This window comes from Clupea harengus, chromosome 1 (assembly GCF_900700415.2).
Source record: "Clupea harengus chromosome 1, Ch_v2.0.2, whole genome shotgun sequence".
Taxonomy (NCBI): Eukaryota; Metazoa; Chordata; class Actinopteri; order Clupeiformes; family Clupeidae; genus Clupea; species Clupea harengus.
Window position 1 is genome coordinate 1,927,666 of NC_045152.1, and position 14,032 is coordinate 1,941,697.

The 14,032-nt window shown below is 39.8% G+C and overlaps 1 pseudogene and 6 gene segments (V, D, J or C); 1 reads left to right on the top strand and 6 right to left on the bottom strand.

The window, feature by feature from the left end:
- Nucleotides 1-1,454: 1,454 nt before the first annotated feature.
- On the bottom strand, nucleotides 1,455-2,072 carry LOC116222113. The segment is given in 2 exon segments: nucleotides 1,455-1,777; nucleotides 1,983-2,072. Coding segments are annotated over 2 exon segments (354 nt in total).
- A 617-nt stretch (nucleotides 2,073-2,689) lies between these two features.
- On the bottom strand, nucleotides 2,690-3,338 carry LOC116222141. The segment is given in 2 exon segments: nucleotides 2,690-3,073; nucleotides 3,202-3,338. Coding segments are annotated over 2 exon segments (390 nt in total).
- A 1,043-nt stretch (nucleotides 3,339-4,381) lies between these two features.
- On the bottom strand, nucleotides 4,382-5,058 carry LOC116219699. The segment is given in 2 exon segments: nucleotides 4,382-4,891; nucleotides 4,988-5,058. Coding segments are annotated over 2 exon segments (354 nt in total).
- Nucleotides 5,059-6,054: 996 nt separating this feature from the next.
- LOC116222159 lies at nucleotides 6,055-6,804 on the top strand (annotated as a pseudogene).
- Nucleotides 6,805-8,151: 1,347 nt separating this feature from the next.
- LOC116219601 lies at nucleotides 8,152-8,662 on the bottom strand. The segment is given in 2 exon segments: nucleotides 8,152-8,459; nucleotides 8,556-8,662. Coding segments are annotated over 2 exon segments (354 nt in total).
- Nucleotides 8,663-9,833: 1,171 nt separating this feature from the next.
- Nucleotides 9,834-10,308, bottom strand: LOC116222291. The segment is given in 2 exon segments: nucleotides 9,834-10,141; nucleotides 10,238-10,308. Coding segments are annotated over 2 exon segments (354 nt in total).
- Nucleotides 10,309-12,619: 2,311 nt separating this feature from the next.
- Nucleotides 12,620-13,111, bottom strand: LOC116222372. The segment is given in 2 exon segments: nucleotides 12,620-12,927; nucleotides 13,025-13,111. Coding segments are annotated over 2 exon segments (354 nt in total).
- Nucleotides 13,112-14,032: the final 921 nt, after the last annotated feature.

Genomic DNA, 14,032 nt, shown 5'->3' on the forward strand with positions numbered 1-14,032 from the left:
TGATGAAGAGAGCAAAAACATCAGTTTCATTGTGGCCAAGCACAGGCAGGAAGTATAACATGGAAGTTCAGTGTTGTCCCAGGGTTCTGGCCACACTCACATGGCACACAGAGCAGAAGGATGATGGGGAGAGATAAGCTCGTGGTCATGGTTGAAGTCCAGTCTGAGGGTCCTCCCACTGATAGAAAGCTGTGATCTTCCCTCTATCTGTCTCTGTGTCGGTCTGTTTAACTTTTAGACTAAAGGCAGTGATGGGAGTGGGTTTAATTTGCATACTGTGTTTTGTTTTCCATTAATGGTTTAATCTTGGCATGTTTTAAAAAACATTTTGGAGTGTTTTTTTTATGCTACTTATTCATCTGCATGAAATTATTTACACGTCTGGGAAAATATATTTTTGGTGAGGATCACTTCTAGTGTAAAAACTGAACTGAAAAAGCAAATGTCTTTGTAAGCAAACAATTTCCTCAGTTCAATTATCTGCTATTTGGCTGAACATCAAAGAAATATAAAAAAAAAAAATGAACTCCCTGCTTTTTTAACAATCCAACATGCTGTACGTGCTGTGTACATTTGTGGAGAATTAAGAAAATGATCCATGATTTAAAACAAAAAACAACAACACAGTATTACCTGAAAGGGATCCTATGTGCCTTTTCCCCATTGGCGTATAGATGATGCTTCCATGCAAGATGTTGAGTCTGAGCTCAACAATGAGATGATCCCAAGTTATTACAGCTGGTGACCGAGACTTGATCAGGCTGGGCTGTCAATGAAGCTGGTTGACTGAGCACATCACTAAACATCTATGGTCAAAAACATCCAAAGGTAGACATGAAAGTAGTTAAACTTGTCATTTTGCAGAAAAACATGGTCACATTGCAAAATAAACGTGCCATTCTAATTCACATACACATACGTACAAGGTAAAGATCTGAAAGATTGACATTTTCATTAACAACGCTGTCAGCAATACTGTTTTTGTTGAGCTACTGATCTTAGTAGTTACAAATACATTGAAAGTGATCGACAGAAACAAAGCAGAAATTGAGTCACAGAATATGGCTTGAACGGAGTTGCTATAGGGATTAATGTGTGTGTATTGGTTGTAGGTTTCTGATGGGGCGTGCATCTGTGGTAACAGCAGCGATGGTCCCTTACTCCAACTGAATGCACTGGACTCCATTATTGTCTTCATAGACTGATGTTTGATTATTGTATGCAACACAAGAGTTATGGTTAGAAAAGACTGAATATGTTGCTATATGTCCTGATGATTGAAATGATTTTTGTCTTAACCGAAGAAATGGGTCTAATGTGTAAAACATTCAAAGAAAGGCGAACAATAGGATACAATACACTACTCTAAGTGATGAAATGTTCTTTCTGCTATACTGCCTCATGTCTTTGACCAGGGCTCATGTGGTGAATGAGGAGGTGTTTTTGTACAGCCTGGCCATTGCATTCAGTCACTGTGCCTCCCGTGCACAGTAGTACACAGCAGTGTCTTCAGCCTGCAGATTCTTGCCCTGTAGAGTCAGTGTTTTACTGGAGGTGTCTCTGGAGAGGGTGAACTTGTTTTTCAAAGAGTCCTTGTAGTACAAGGCCCCACCAGTGCCAATATACCCAACCCACTCTAGTGGTCCCCCCGAAGCCTGTCTTATCCATCCAGTTGCATAGCTACTGATAGAATATGAGACCCTACATTGGATGGTCAAGCTTTGACTGGGCTGGATATTCACAGACGCTGGCTGATTGAGCTCCTCCATGTGGACATCTGGAACAACAAAAGGCAACACTAATGAGTTATGGCATTCAGTACAGAACATCTCAATCTATATAAATACCTATGGTTTGTGTTGAGCTGAGTGATTAAGTGTTACTCCAGACACTAATACAAGACATTCTAAAATACACAATAACTTGAATAAAACTCCAAGAGTTTCTATCTTTGCATCCTAAATGAACTTAATCAGACTCACATGTGGCAGCTATCAACAATAGCAGAAGCTGAGATGTACGGATCATGGTTTGTCATGCAGCTGAACTGATAACAGATGATCTTCTCTGTTGGCTGTAATTGAGGTGCACATTAACTGATTATATGAGGAGGGAAGTGTGGAGGTAGTTTGCATAAGGGAACCCCTACTGGAGACACTCCCAACAGAGAATATTGATCACCTGTTCACTGGACTAGTCTGATGATTTATTACTGTGATAACAATATCAAGTTAATATAATTTTATATCACCTGTTATTTCTTAAACAGTATCAAGTTTCATTTTCATTCACATTTTTCCTGGGATTTATAAAAAACAATATATGCATGACTGCACATATAAAAGTGGTAGTAATATATTGTAATGTGTCTATATACTAAATATTACATTGGAAATAATTAAGAACATTATGATCTACAGGGTTCTATCCCCTTATCTGGATTCAGTCCACTTGTGTTAATGCTATTAAAGTGAGACACATACAGTATACTCTGGATTTAAATCATGGGAATATCATTGAATTATAGGTGGGCTTTTCTTCTTAACATAACCTGTGCTGTCGACTTTGAAATATGTAGACAATGAGTAAGGACTGGAATGAGATTAATAATATGGGTTGTAGAGGGGAGGATATTTAAATAATTGTTTTTTTTTGTATGTGTTTTCAAATGTTGGCAACTTTTTATGTTATATTAATATTTTCAGATTTCTATGTCTGGTGTGTTATGTGTGGGAGGTTTTGGTACAGCATTGTAGCTTATTGTAATGCCGTGGGTAACGAGCGCAGTAGTACACAGCTGTGTCTTCAGACTGCAGATTCTGGCCTTGTAGGGTGACTGTGTTACTGGAGGTGTCTCTGGAGACAATGAACTTGTTTTTCAAAGAGTCTTTATGGTCTGTGCTTCCACCAGTCCATATTATATTGATCCACTCCAATGGTTTTCCTGCTGGCTGTCGAACCCATGCTGTGGCATAGCTAGCCAGAGAATAAGAGACTTTGCAGTCGATGGTCAACTGTTGTCCTGGCTGGATTACCACTGAAGCTGGCTGTGTAAGTTCATCAGCCTGAATACCTGCGGGGGGAAAAGGAACCAAAAAAGTAACAGCAGACACATATTATTCTGTGTATTCCATAAGGAAAATCACATTATGTCATGTGTATTTGTGTTCATCCTTACAGATATGACAGTGGCATACATACCATATAGAGCCCCCAAAAGCAGCAGACATGAAGGAAACATGGTGTACTACAGACGTGAACGGGTCGGTGACTATCTGGTCCTCTCTGCTGTTTAGAGCTCAGGAGCAGCTGAAGGATCACAGTCACTCAGATGTGTTTGTTTTATAAGGCAGGAGGGAGGACAGGGTTTGCATACAAGAGGAACTGGATGAAGAGCAGGAGCTGTGTGTGAATCTGTCTGTGTTGTTTGTGTGTTAGTTTTGTGAGCATACTGCCCTCTAGATGTTTGCTCTTTTGAAATGTGAAGGGATCGTGACAATTGATTGACTTTTTAGTCAGTCTGACATTTTCCATGATATGCATTGGTGTGTCAGTCCCGTCCCTTTTTAATTATTCTGAGCCATTTAACTGTAGCTGTCTGTTTACTGGCCAGAACTGTACATATACAATATTGTTAAAGGTCCTTAATGCCCCAACTGGTTGAAGAAGGAATGGAGGTTCATATGATTCACATGAACTTATTTTGATGGCATGTCTGTGTCAGGCTGGGTGTTCATACTAGATCATAGGCTTTTGCATGGGTCTAGACCAGGGTAATTATAGTTCACTAAAACAAATACTACAAGTGAAACTAAAACTAGCAGTGAAAAGATCATTTACTTACGTTATACAAATACAAATGTCAGTTTTGAACAACACGATAACTAAAAAAAAAAACTACAATGAACAATGCCACACAAATTAAAACAAAATAGAATTGTAGGTCAAATAGCTCACCCACCTGTACTGTACATAATGGTGGTTAACACTAAATAACACTTTCATGCTTTTAGAAGAATATCTAGAATTTAGCATAATATTCTCACCTCCTAATTTGAACAGAGACTTTGTACTTAGAATCAGTTCAAATGAATGTGCATGTAGGCCTACTGGATTTGATATAATTGTTTACTTTATTGTTGTGGTGTCTGTTTTGTGTTACTACCATTGAATATGTTTTATTTTAATCAATTTCAAAATAATACATTATTACTAAAAGATGCCATGACACATGGACTGACTTTTCTTGATGTGATATTATGCTTGCATACGTTATCTGACTAATTTAAAAAAAATGCAGTGAAGCCACAACTGATTCACTTGCAGCTTCACTATATGAAAAGAAATGTAACATGTTTGGTGACCAATCATCTGATTTCAGGTTAATGAGTGTTTCATTGTGTGGTGTTGATGAGTAAGAGTTCATGGGAATGTCCCCGTGTTCTACATCTCTGACGCCACCTGCTGTCCAAAGTGGGGCAAGCAAGGCATTAGACTCTAAAACTGTGTTTTTGAACGGACAGTCACAGTTCAGTGCCCCTGTTTTCACTGTGAGTTTTTGTTCATCTCTCCAGACTCTTCTGTCACTGTGGGTCTCGGGCACAGTAATACACAGCAGTGTCCTCAGTCTTCAGGCTGTTCATCTGCAGATACACCTGGCTCTTGCTGTTGTCTCTAGAGATTGTGAACCGTCCCTGAATAGCCTGAGAGTGGTAGATAGTAGTGCCGACCATGCTAGCGATCCATTCCAGCCCTTTCCCAGGAGCCTGTCTGATCCAAGCCATCCAGTAGCCGCTGATGGTTAACCCAGAGGCTGTGCAGGTCAGTCTGTGAGATCCTCCAGGATTAATGACCACAGACTCCGATTCAGTCAGGGTTTGACCATGTCCACCTGAAAAAACAAAACATGAAAAGAAATAGCATGACAAATAACACATATATTATACCCCAATCTGTCTCTGTGTATTGTGGGATAATGGCTCCTCACCCGTTGAGTAGAGAGCCATCAAGGTTGATACAATAATAAAGTTCATGTCTAACAGCAGTGTGTGAGCATATGTGTCTTCATGACTGACTGTCTGCCTGAGGATATAAATACTCAAGGGAGTTTAGGTTTTGCATGATGTCTTCCTGATAAAGAGGGCAGAACAGAAAGATGTATGAATAAATGCTGGACATGTTGAATGAAATTTGTTAACAGAATTTCCTATTTAACCAGTAGCCAGTGAATGGGTTTACTTGTCAGTAAAGTACAAAATGTGTCCGTCATACCTAGAATGTATGTATGTTCTTCATTACCAAAATATGTTCATTCTGTTGAAAGAGCTAGACCTCTAGGCCAGCATTGTTCATTACAATATGTCCTAAATGCCCCACCTGGTTGAAGAAGGAAAGGAGATTCATACGATTCACATGAGTTAATATGACTGCATGGTGTTATTGCTGTGACATGCTAGTGTTACTGGAGTGGAGGCCCAGCTGATGTGTTTGTGTGGGGAAGCAGCATGTTTGTCATGGTGTGGGGTTTTGAGTACAGTAATACACAGCTGTGTCCTCAGTCTGGAAGTTCTGGCCTTGTAAGACTACTGTGTTAGTGGAGGTGTCTCTGGTGAAACTGATCTTGCTCTTTAATGAGTCTGTGGTCCCACTGCCTCCACCACCACATATCCACCCAATCCATTCTATTGTTTTCCCAGCAGAGTGGCGTATCCAGTTGTAGTAGTGACTAGTTGAAAACCCTGAAATCTTACAGGAGAGGGAGAATGACTCCCCTGGTTTCACATCCATATGACTTGGCTGGATGAGCTCAATACCATGAACACCAATTAAGAGGATAGCAGGGAATTAGTGAAACAGGTAGAAATAATGATTTACTCTTTAGATTTTACTGATTTTATCTTGTGTCTTTAGCTCACAGGTAACGACTGCCAGCAGGAGCAGTAGAGATGTAGTCATCATGGTTATGATGAAAGCTGAGCTGCTCTTCTGAGTTCTCCAGAGTCCAGAACCTTCTGAAGAGCTGAAGCCACACAAGATGTTTTATATGAGTTTGTGATGGTTCTCATTAAACTGAGGCTCAATGTGCCTCAGCAAGATCTGGCATATCGATTTGATGTCAGTCAGCCTACTGTCTCAAAGATTTTCTGGTCATGGATGATAGTGATGGATGCACGACTCTCACCCCTTCTCAAATGGCCTGAACGAGAGGAGATCATTCGGACAATGCCAGCATGTTTTGAGTACTCATTTGGTAGTAAGGTGACTAATAATTGATTGTTTTGAAGTGTTCATCGAGAAGCCTTCTAACCTGCTCGCAAGAGGGCAGACCTTCTCCAACTACAAGCACCACAACACTGTTAAAGTACTAATCGCTATCACACCACAAGGATCCATCTGTTTTGTGTCTAGGGCATGGGGGGACGTACATCTGACAAGCACCTTACAGCAAACTGCGGTCTGTTGGAAAGACTGAAACCTGGTGACTTAGTCATGGCTGATCGTGGTTTCACAATTCAAGAGAGCCTTGCCCTACGCCAAGTGAAACTGGCCATTCCTACATTCACTCGTGGTGGCAAACAGCTTGACCCAGTTGACATCGAGCACACAAGAAGAATTGCCAATGTGAGGATACATGTTGAACGTGTGATTGGACAGTTGAAACAGAAGTACAAGATGTTACAGGAAACCTTGGAGATTGATTATGTCAGCCTTACTGGTGGTTCCACAGAACCGATGGTAGACACAATTATCAGAGTATGTGCTGTGTTAACAAACATGTGCCCATCAATTGTACCCTTAACTTGAATTGCAGGTGTCTCAACCATTACATGATGAGGACACTGTTTTTTATTTGATATAATGTTTTGAATTCATATTCATACTGTACAGATAAGGATAGTAATAAATATACTGTTTTTTATTTGATATACTGTTTTGAATTCATATTCATACTGTACAGAATAGCGCTAAATCAAGTTTTAGTGCAGATACTACCATACAAATTGTGAAAGTGAGAATTTAGCAATGCATCTTGAATTTATTTCCATCTTTATCCAAATGACTTAGATCATTCATTGCCCCAAATAGTGATGAAATGGGGGTGAACGTGTTGACCCTTCATTTCTCTTTTTTGTAGTGCTCAGTCTTCAGGAACAAAACCTCACAACTCCAAGGTATGTGGGGAGGGGGGCACCTGCAGCATTGTATGACTTTATTTAGCCTTGCACTGTAAACAGGGGGAAGGACAGTAAAGGTTACTATGGTAACAAGAATTACAAAGCCAGAGACGACGTAGTTGTAAGCCTGCAGACTTTTGTACGCCTTGAAACTTTCCTGTGTGTAAAAAATTGTCTCCAGTACTATGTACGACACAAGATCCATTGCCTCCACTGGCGGCAGGCGATCCGCGTCTAACTGCTCATCTTGAATCAAAAAAGGATAAATTCGAACCGCTGAACTCTTTCTTTGGTAACGCAGAAGGACATGAGGTTGCAGGCCTCTCGCATAATCAGACAGCGGACACGCTAGGTCAACTTCTTCTGACATTTAATAAGTGGACCCCAAGATGGCGCCACGCAAGATGCTGACGTCACGTGAATACGCCCTATATATAGAATTTAGAATAATAGTCTCTCCTCCTAATTTGAACAGAGACTTTATACTTAGAATCAGTTAAAACGAATGTGCATGTAGGCCTACTGGATTTGTTATAATTGTTTAGTTTATTGTTTTGGTGTCTGTTTTGTGTTTCTACCATGGAATTTGTTTTATTTTAATCAATTTCAACATAATACATTATTACTAAAAGATGTCAAGGCACATGGACTGACTTTTCCTGATGTGATATTATGCTTGCATACATTATCTGACTAATTTAAAGATGCAGTGAAGCCACAACTGATTCAGTTGCAGCTTCACTGTAATGAAAGAAATGTAAAATTTTGATCTGATTTCAGGTGAATGAATGTTTCATTATGTGGTGTTGAGTAATTCAGCGAAATGTCCTCATATTCTACATCTCTGACGCCACCTGCTGTTCAACATGGGGCAAACAAGGCATATGACTGTAAAACTGTGTTTTTGAACAGACAGTCACAGTTCAGTGCCCCTGTTTTCACTGTGAGTTTTTGTTCATCTCTCCAGACTCTTCTGTCACTGTGGGTCTCGGGCACAGTAATACAGAGCAGTGTCCTCAGTCTTCAGGCTGTTCATCTGCAGATACACCTGGCTCTTGCCATCATCTCTAGAGATTGTGAACCGTCCTTTAAAAGCCTGTGACTGGTAGATAGTGGAGCTGACCATGCTAGCGATCCATTCCAGCCCTTTCCCAGGAGCCTGTCTGATCCAAGCCATATAGTAGCCGCTGATGGTTAACCCAGAGGCTGTGCAGGTCAGTCTGTGAGATCCTCCAGGATTAATGACCACAGGCTCAGATTCAGTCAGGGTCTGACCATGTCCACCTGAAAAAACAAAACATGATAAGAAATAGCATGACAAATAACACATATATTGTACCCCAATCTGTTTCTGTGTATTGTGGGATAATGGCTCCTCACCCGTTGAGTAGAGAGCCAGCAAGGTTGATAGAATAATAAAGTTCATGTCTAACAGCAGTGTGTGAGCATATGTGTCTTCATGACTGACTGTGTGCCTGAGGATATAAATACTCAAGGGAGTTTGGGTTTTGCATGATGTCTTCCTGATAAAATGGGCAGAACAGAAAGATGTATGAATAAATGCTGGACATGTTGAATGAAATTTGTTAACAGAATTTCCTACTTAACCAGTAGTAGTTTACTTTACCACTTACATATTCTGCACTATCACTTTGCTCTTTGCACTTTCCAAACACACACACAAGCACAAGATCACTATATTGCACTACCCATCCTCACAAGCGCAAGAACATTATATTTTTTGCACTATCCACACGAGCAGCACAAGATCACTTTCATTCACATCACTAAAAGGCTTGACATTAATTACTTATATCTTCTTTGAATTCAGAGTTAGTATCAAAATTATTAAGCATATCCTACATATGGGTTAGATGCTTTCATACTGCAGAGAATCACTATTGCCTTGATTCTGTTTTAAATGTTAATCTACAATTCATCAGTATTGAAACATGGTTAGGGACATGAAATGTCCTTCCCTTATATGATAGTATGTCTGAATTATCCATCTTATGAGCACAAAGCCTGATTACTGTAAGAAAATAGCTCACCCACTTGTACTGTACATAATGGTGATTAACACTAAATTACACTTTCATGCTTTTAGAAGAATATTTAGAACTTAGAATAATATCCTCTCCTCCTATTTTGAACAGAGACTTTGTACTTAGAATCAGTTAAAACGAATGTGCATGTAGGCCTACTGGATTTGATATCATTGTTTACTTTATTGTTGTGGTGTCTGTTTTGTGTTACTACCATTGGAATATGTTTTATTTTAAACAATTTCAACATAATACATTATTACTGAAAGATGCCATGGCACATGGACTGACTTTTCTTGATGTGATATTATGCTTGCATACATTATCTGACTAATTTAAAGATGCAGTGAAGCCACAACTGATTCAGTTGCAGCTTCACTGTTTTGAAAGAAATGTAACATTTTGATCTGATTTCAGGTGAATGAATGTTTCATTGTGTGGTGTTGAGTAATTCAGCGAAATGTCCCCATATTCTACATCTCTGACGCCACCTGCTGTTCAACATGGGGCAAACAAGGCATATGACTGTAAAACTGTGTTTTTGAACAGACAGTCACAGTTCAGTGCCCCTGTTTTCACTGTGAGTTTTTGTTCATCTCTCCAGACTCTTCTGTCACTGTGGGTGTCGGGCACAGTAGTACACAGCCGTGTCCTCAGTCTTCAGGCTGTTCATCTGCAGATACACCTGGCTCTTGCCATCATCTCTAGAGATTGTGAACCGTCCCTGAATAGCCTGAGACTGGTAGATATAAGAGCTGTACATGCTAGCGATCCATTCCAGCCCTTTCCCAGGAGTCTGTCTGATCCAAGCCATATAGTAGTTACTAAATGTGAACCCAGAGGCTGTACAGGTCAGTCTGTGAGATCCTCCAGGATTAATGACCACAGGCTCAGATTCAGTCAGGGTTTGACCATGTCCACCTGACAAAACAAAACATGAAAAAAAATAACATGAAAAATAACACGTATATTATATCTCAATCTGTTTCTGTGTATTGTGGGATAATGGCTCCTCACCCGTTGAGTAGAGAGCCAGCAAGGTTGATAGAATAATAAAGTTCATGTCTAACAGCAGTGTGTGAGCATATGTGTCTTCATGGCTGACTGTGTGCCTGAGGATATAAATACTCAAGGGAGTCTGGGTTTTGCATGATGTCTTCCTGATAAAATGGGCAGAACAGAAAGATGTATAAATAAATGCTGGACATGTTGAATGAAAATTGTGAACGGAATTTCCTACTTAACCAGTAGACAGTGAATGGGTTTACCTGTCAGTAAAGTACAAAATGTGTCCTTTATACCTCAAATGTATGTCTAGACCTCTAGGCCAGCATTGTGCATTACAATATGTCCTAAATGCCCCACCCAGTAAAAGAAGGAAAGTAGATTCATATGATTCACATGAGTTAATATGACTGCATGGTGTTATTGCTGTGACATGCTAGTGTTACTGGAGTGGTGGCCCAGCTTATGTTTTTGTGTGGGGAAGCAGCATGTTTGTCATGGTGTGGGGTTTCGAGTACAGTAATACACAGCTGTGTCCTCAGTCTGGAAGTTCTGGCCTTGTAAGACTACTGTGTTAGTGGAGGTGTCTCTAGTGAAACTGATCTTGCTCTTTAATGAGTCTGTGGTCTCATTGCTTCCACCACCACATATCAACCCAATCCATTCCATTGTTTTCCCTGCAGAGTGGCGTATCCAGTTGTAGTAGTGACTAGTTGAAAACCCTGAAATCTTACAGGAGAGAGAGAATGACTCCCCTGGTTTCACATCCATATGACTTGGCTGGATGAGCTCAATACCACGAACACTTGTAAAGAGGATAGCAGGGAATTAGTGAAACAGGTCGAAATAATGATTTACTCTTTAGATTTTACTGATTTTATCTTGTGTCTTTAGCTCACAGGTAACGACTGCCAGCAGCAGCAGTAGAGATGTAGTCATCATGGTTATGATGAAAGCTGAGCTGCTCTTCAGAGTTCTCCAGAGTCCAGAACCTTCTGAAGAGCTGAAACCACACAAGAAGTTTTATATGAGAGGGAGGGAGAGGGGAAGGGAGGAAGACAGACAGCTGGAGACAAGAGGTGATGAAGTAATTACTGGATCATTCTGTGTCATGCATTACATTACACGTACATTACATGACTTTATCAAATGAATGTTATATTTTTTAAGGTTGTAATTACAAAATGTTTCATTCATTTAATTTCATTCACATCACTAAAAGGCTTGACATTATTGACTTATATCTCCTATGAATTCAGAGTTAGTATCAAAATGAATGAGCACATCCTACATATGGGTAAGATGCTTTCATACTGCAGAGAATCACTATTGTTTTGATTCTGTTTTAAATGTTAATCTACAATTCATCAGTTTTGAAACATGGTAAGGTGCATGAAAGTAATTAGTGGATCATTCTGTGTCATACATTACATGACTTTATCAAATGAATGTTATATTTTTTAAGGTTATAATTACAAAATGTTTCATTCATTTAATTTCATTCACATCACTAAAAGACTTGACATTATTGACTCCTACCTCCTATGAATTCAGAGTTAGTATCAAAATGAATGAGCACATCCTACATATGGGTTAGATGCTTTCATACTGCAGAGAATCACTATTGCCTTGATTCTGTTTAAAATGTGAATCTACAATTCATCAGTATTGAAACATGGTTAGGGACATGAAATGTCCTTCCTTGACATGATAGTATGTCTGAATTATCCATCTTATGAGCACAAAGGCTGATTACTGTAAGAAAATAGCTCACCCACTTGTACTGTACATAATGGTGATTAACACTTAATTACACTTTCATGCTTTTAGTAGAATATCTAGAATTTAGAATAATATTCTCTCCTAATTTGAACAGAGACTTTGTACTTAGAATCAGTTAAAACGTATGTGCATGTAGGCCTACTGGATTTGATATCATTGTTTACTTCATTGTTTTGGTGTATGTTTTGTTGTACTACCTTGGAATATGTTTTATTTTAATCAATTTCAACATAATACATTATTACTGAAAGATGTCAAGGCATATGGACTGACTTTTCCTGATGTGATATTATGCTTGCATACATTATCTGACTAATTTAAAGATGCAGTGAAGCCACAACTGATTCACTTGCAGCCTCACTGTAATGAAAGAAATGTAACATGTTTGGTGACTACTCATCTGATTTCAGGTTAATGAGTGTTTCATTGTGTGGTGTTGATGAGTAAGAGTTCATGGGAATGTCCCCGTGTTCTACATCTCTGACGCCACCTGCTGTCCAAAGTGGGGCAAGCAAGGCATTAGACTGTAAAACTGTGTTTTTGAACGGACAGTCACAGTTCAGTGCCCCTGTTTTCACTGTGAGTTTTTGTTCATCTCTCCAGACTCTTCTGTCACTGTGGGTGTCGGGCACAGTAATACACAGCCGTGTCCTCAGTCTTCAGGCTGTTCATCTGCAGATACAGCTGGCTCTTGTCGTTATCATTAGAGATTGTGAACCGTCCTTTAAAAGCCTGAGACTGGTAGATACTGGAGCTGGCCATGCTAGCGATCCATTCCAGCCCTTTCCCAGGAGTCTGTCTGATCCAAGCCATCCAGTTGCCGCTAAATGTGAACCCAGAGGCTGTGCAGGTCAGTCTGTGAGATCCTCCAGGAATAATGACCACAGGCTCAGATTCAGTCAGGGTTTGACCATGTCCATCTGAAAAAATAAAAACATGATAAGAAATAACGTGAGAAATAACACGTATATTATATCTCAATCTGTTTTTGTGTATTGTGGGATAATGGCTCCTCACCCGTTGAGTAGAGAGCCAGCAAGGTTGATACAATAATAAAGTTCATGTCTAACAGCAGTGTGTGAGCATATGTGTCTTCATGACTGACTCTGTGCCTGAGGATATAAATACTCAAGGGAGTTCGGGTTTTGCATGATGTCTTCCTGATAAAGAGGGCAGAACAGAAAGAGGTATGAATAAATGCTGGACATGTTGAATGAAATTTGTGAACGGAATTTCCTATTTAACCAGTAGCCAGTGAATGAGTTTACCTGTCAGTTAAGTACATAATGTGTCCTTTATACCTAGAATGTATGTATGTTCTTCATTACCACATTTACCACATACATACATTTCATTTTGTTGAAAGAGCTAGACCTCTAGGCCAGCATTGTGCATTACAATATGTCCTAAATGCCCCACCTGGTTGAAGAAGGAAAGGAGATTCATATGATTCACATGAGTTAATATGACTGCATGGTGTTATTGCTGTGACATGCTAGTGTTACTGGAGTGGTGGCCCAGCTGGTGTGTTTGTGTGGGGAAGTAGCATGTCTGTCATGGTGTGGGGTTTCGAGTACAGTAATACACAGCTGTGTCCTCAGTCTGGAAGTTCAGGCCTTGTAAGACTACTGTGTTAGTGGAGGTGTCTGCTCTGAAACTGATCTTACTCTTTAATGAGTCTGTGGTCCAACTGCTTCCACGACCACATATCCACCCAATCCATTCCAATGTTCTCCCTGCAGAGTGGCGTATCCAGTTGTAGTACTGACTAGTTGAAAACCCTGAAATCTTACAGGAGAGGGAGAATGACTCCCCTGGTTTCACATCCATATGACTTGGCTGGATGAGCTCAATACCATGAACACCTGTAAATAGGATAGCAGGGAACTATTGAAACAGGTAGAAATAATGATTTTCTCTTTAGATTTTTCTGATTTTATCTTGTGTCTTTAGCTCACAGGTAACGACTGCCAGCAGCAGCAGTAGAGATGTAGTCATCATGGTTATGATGAAAGCTGAGCTGCT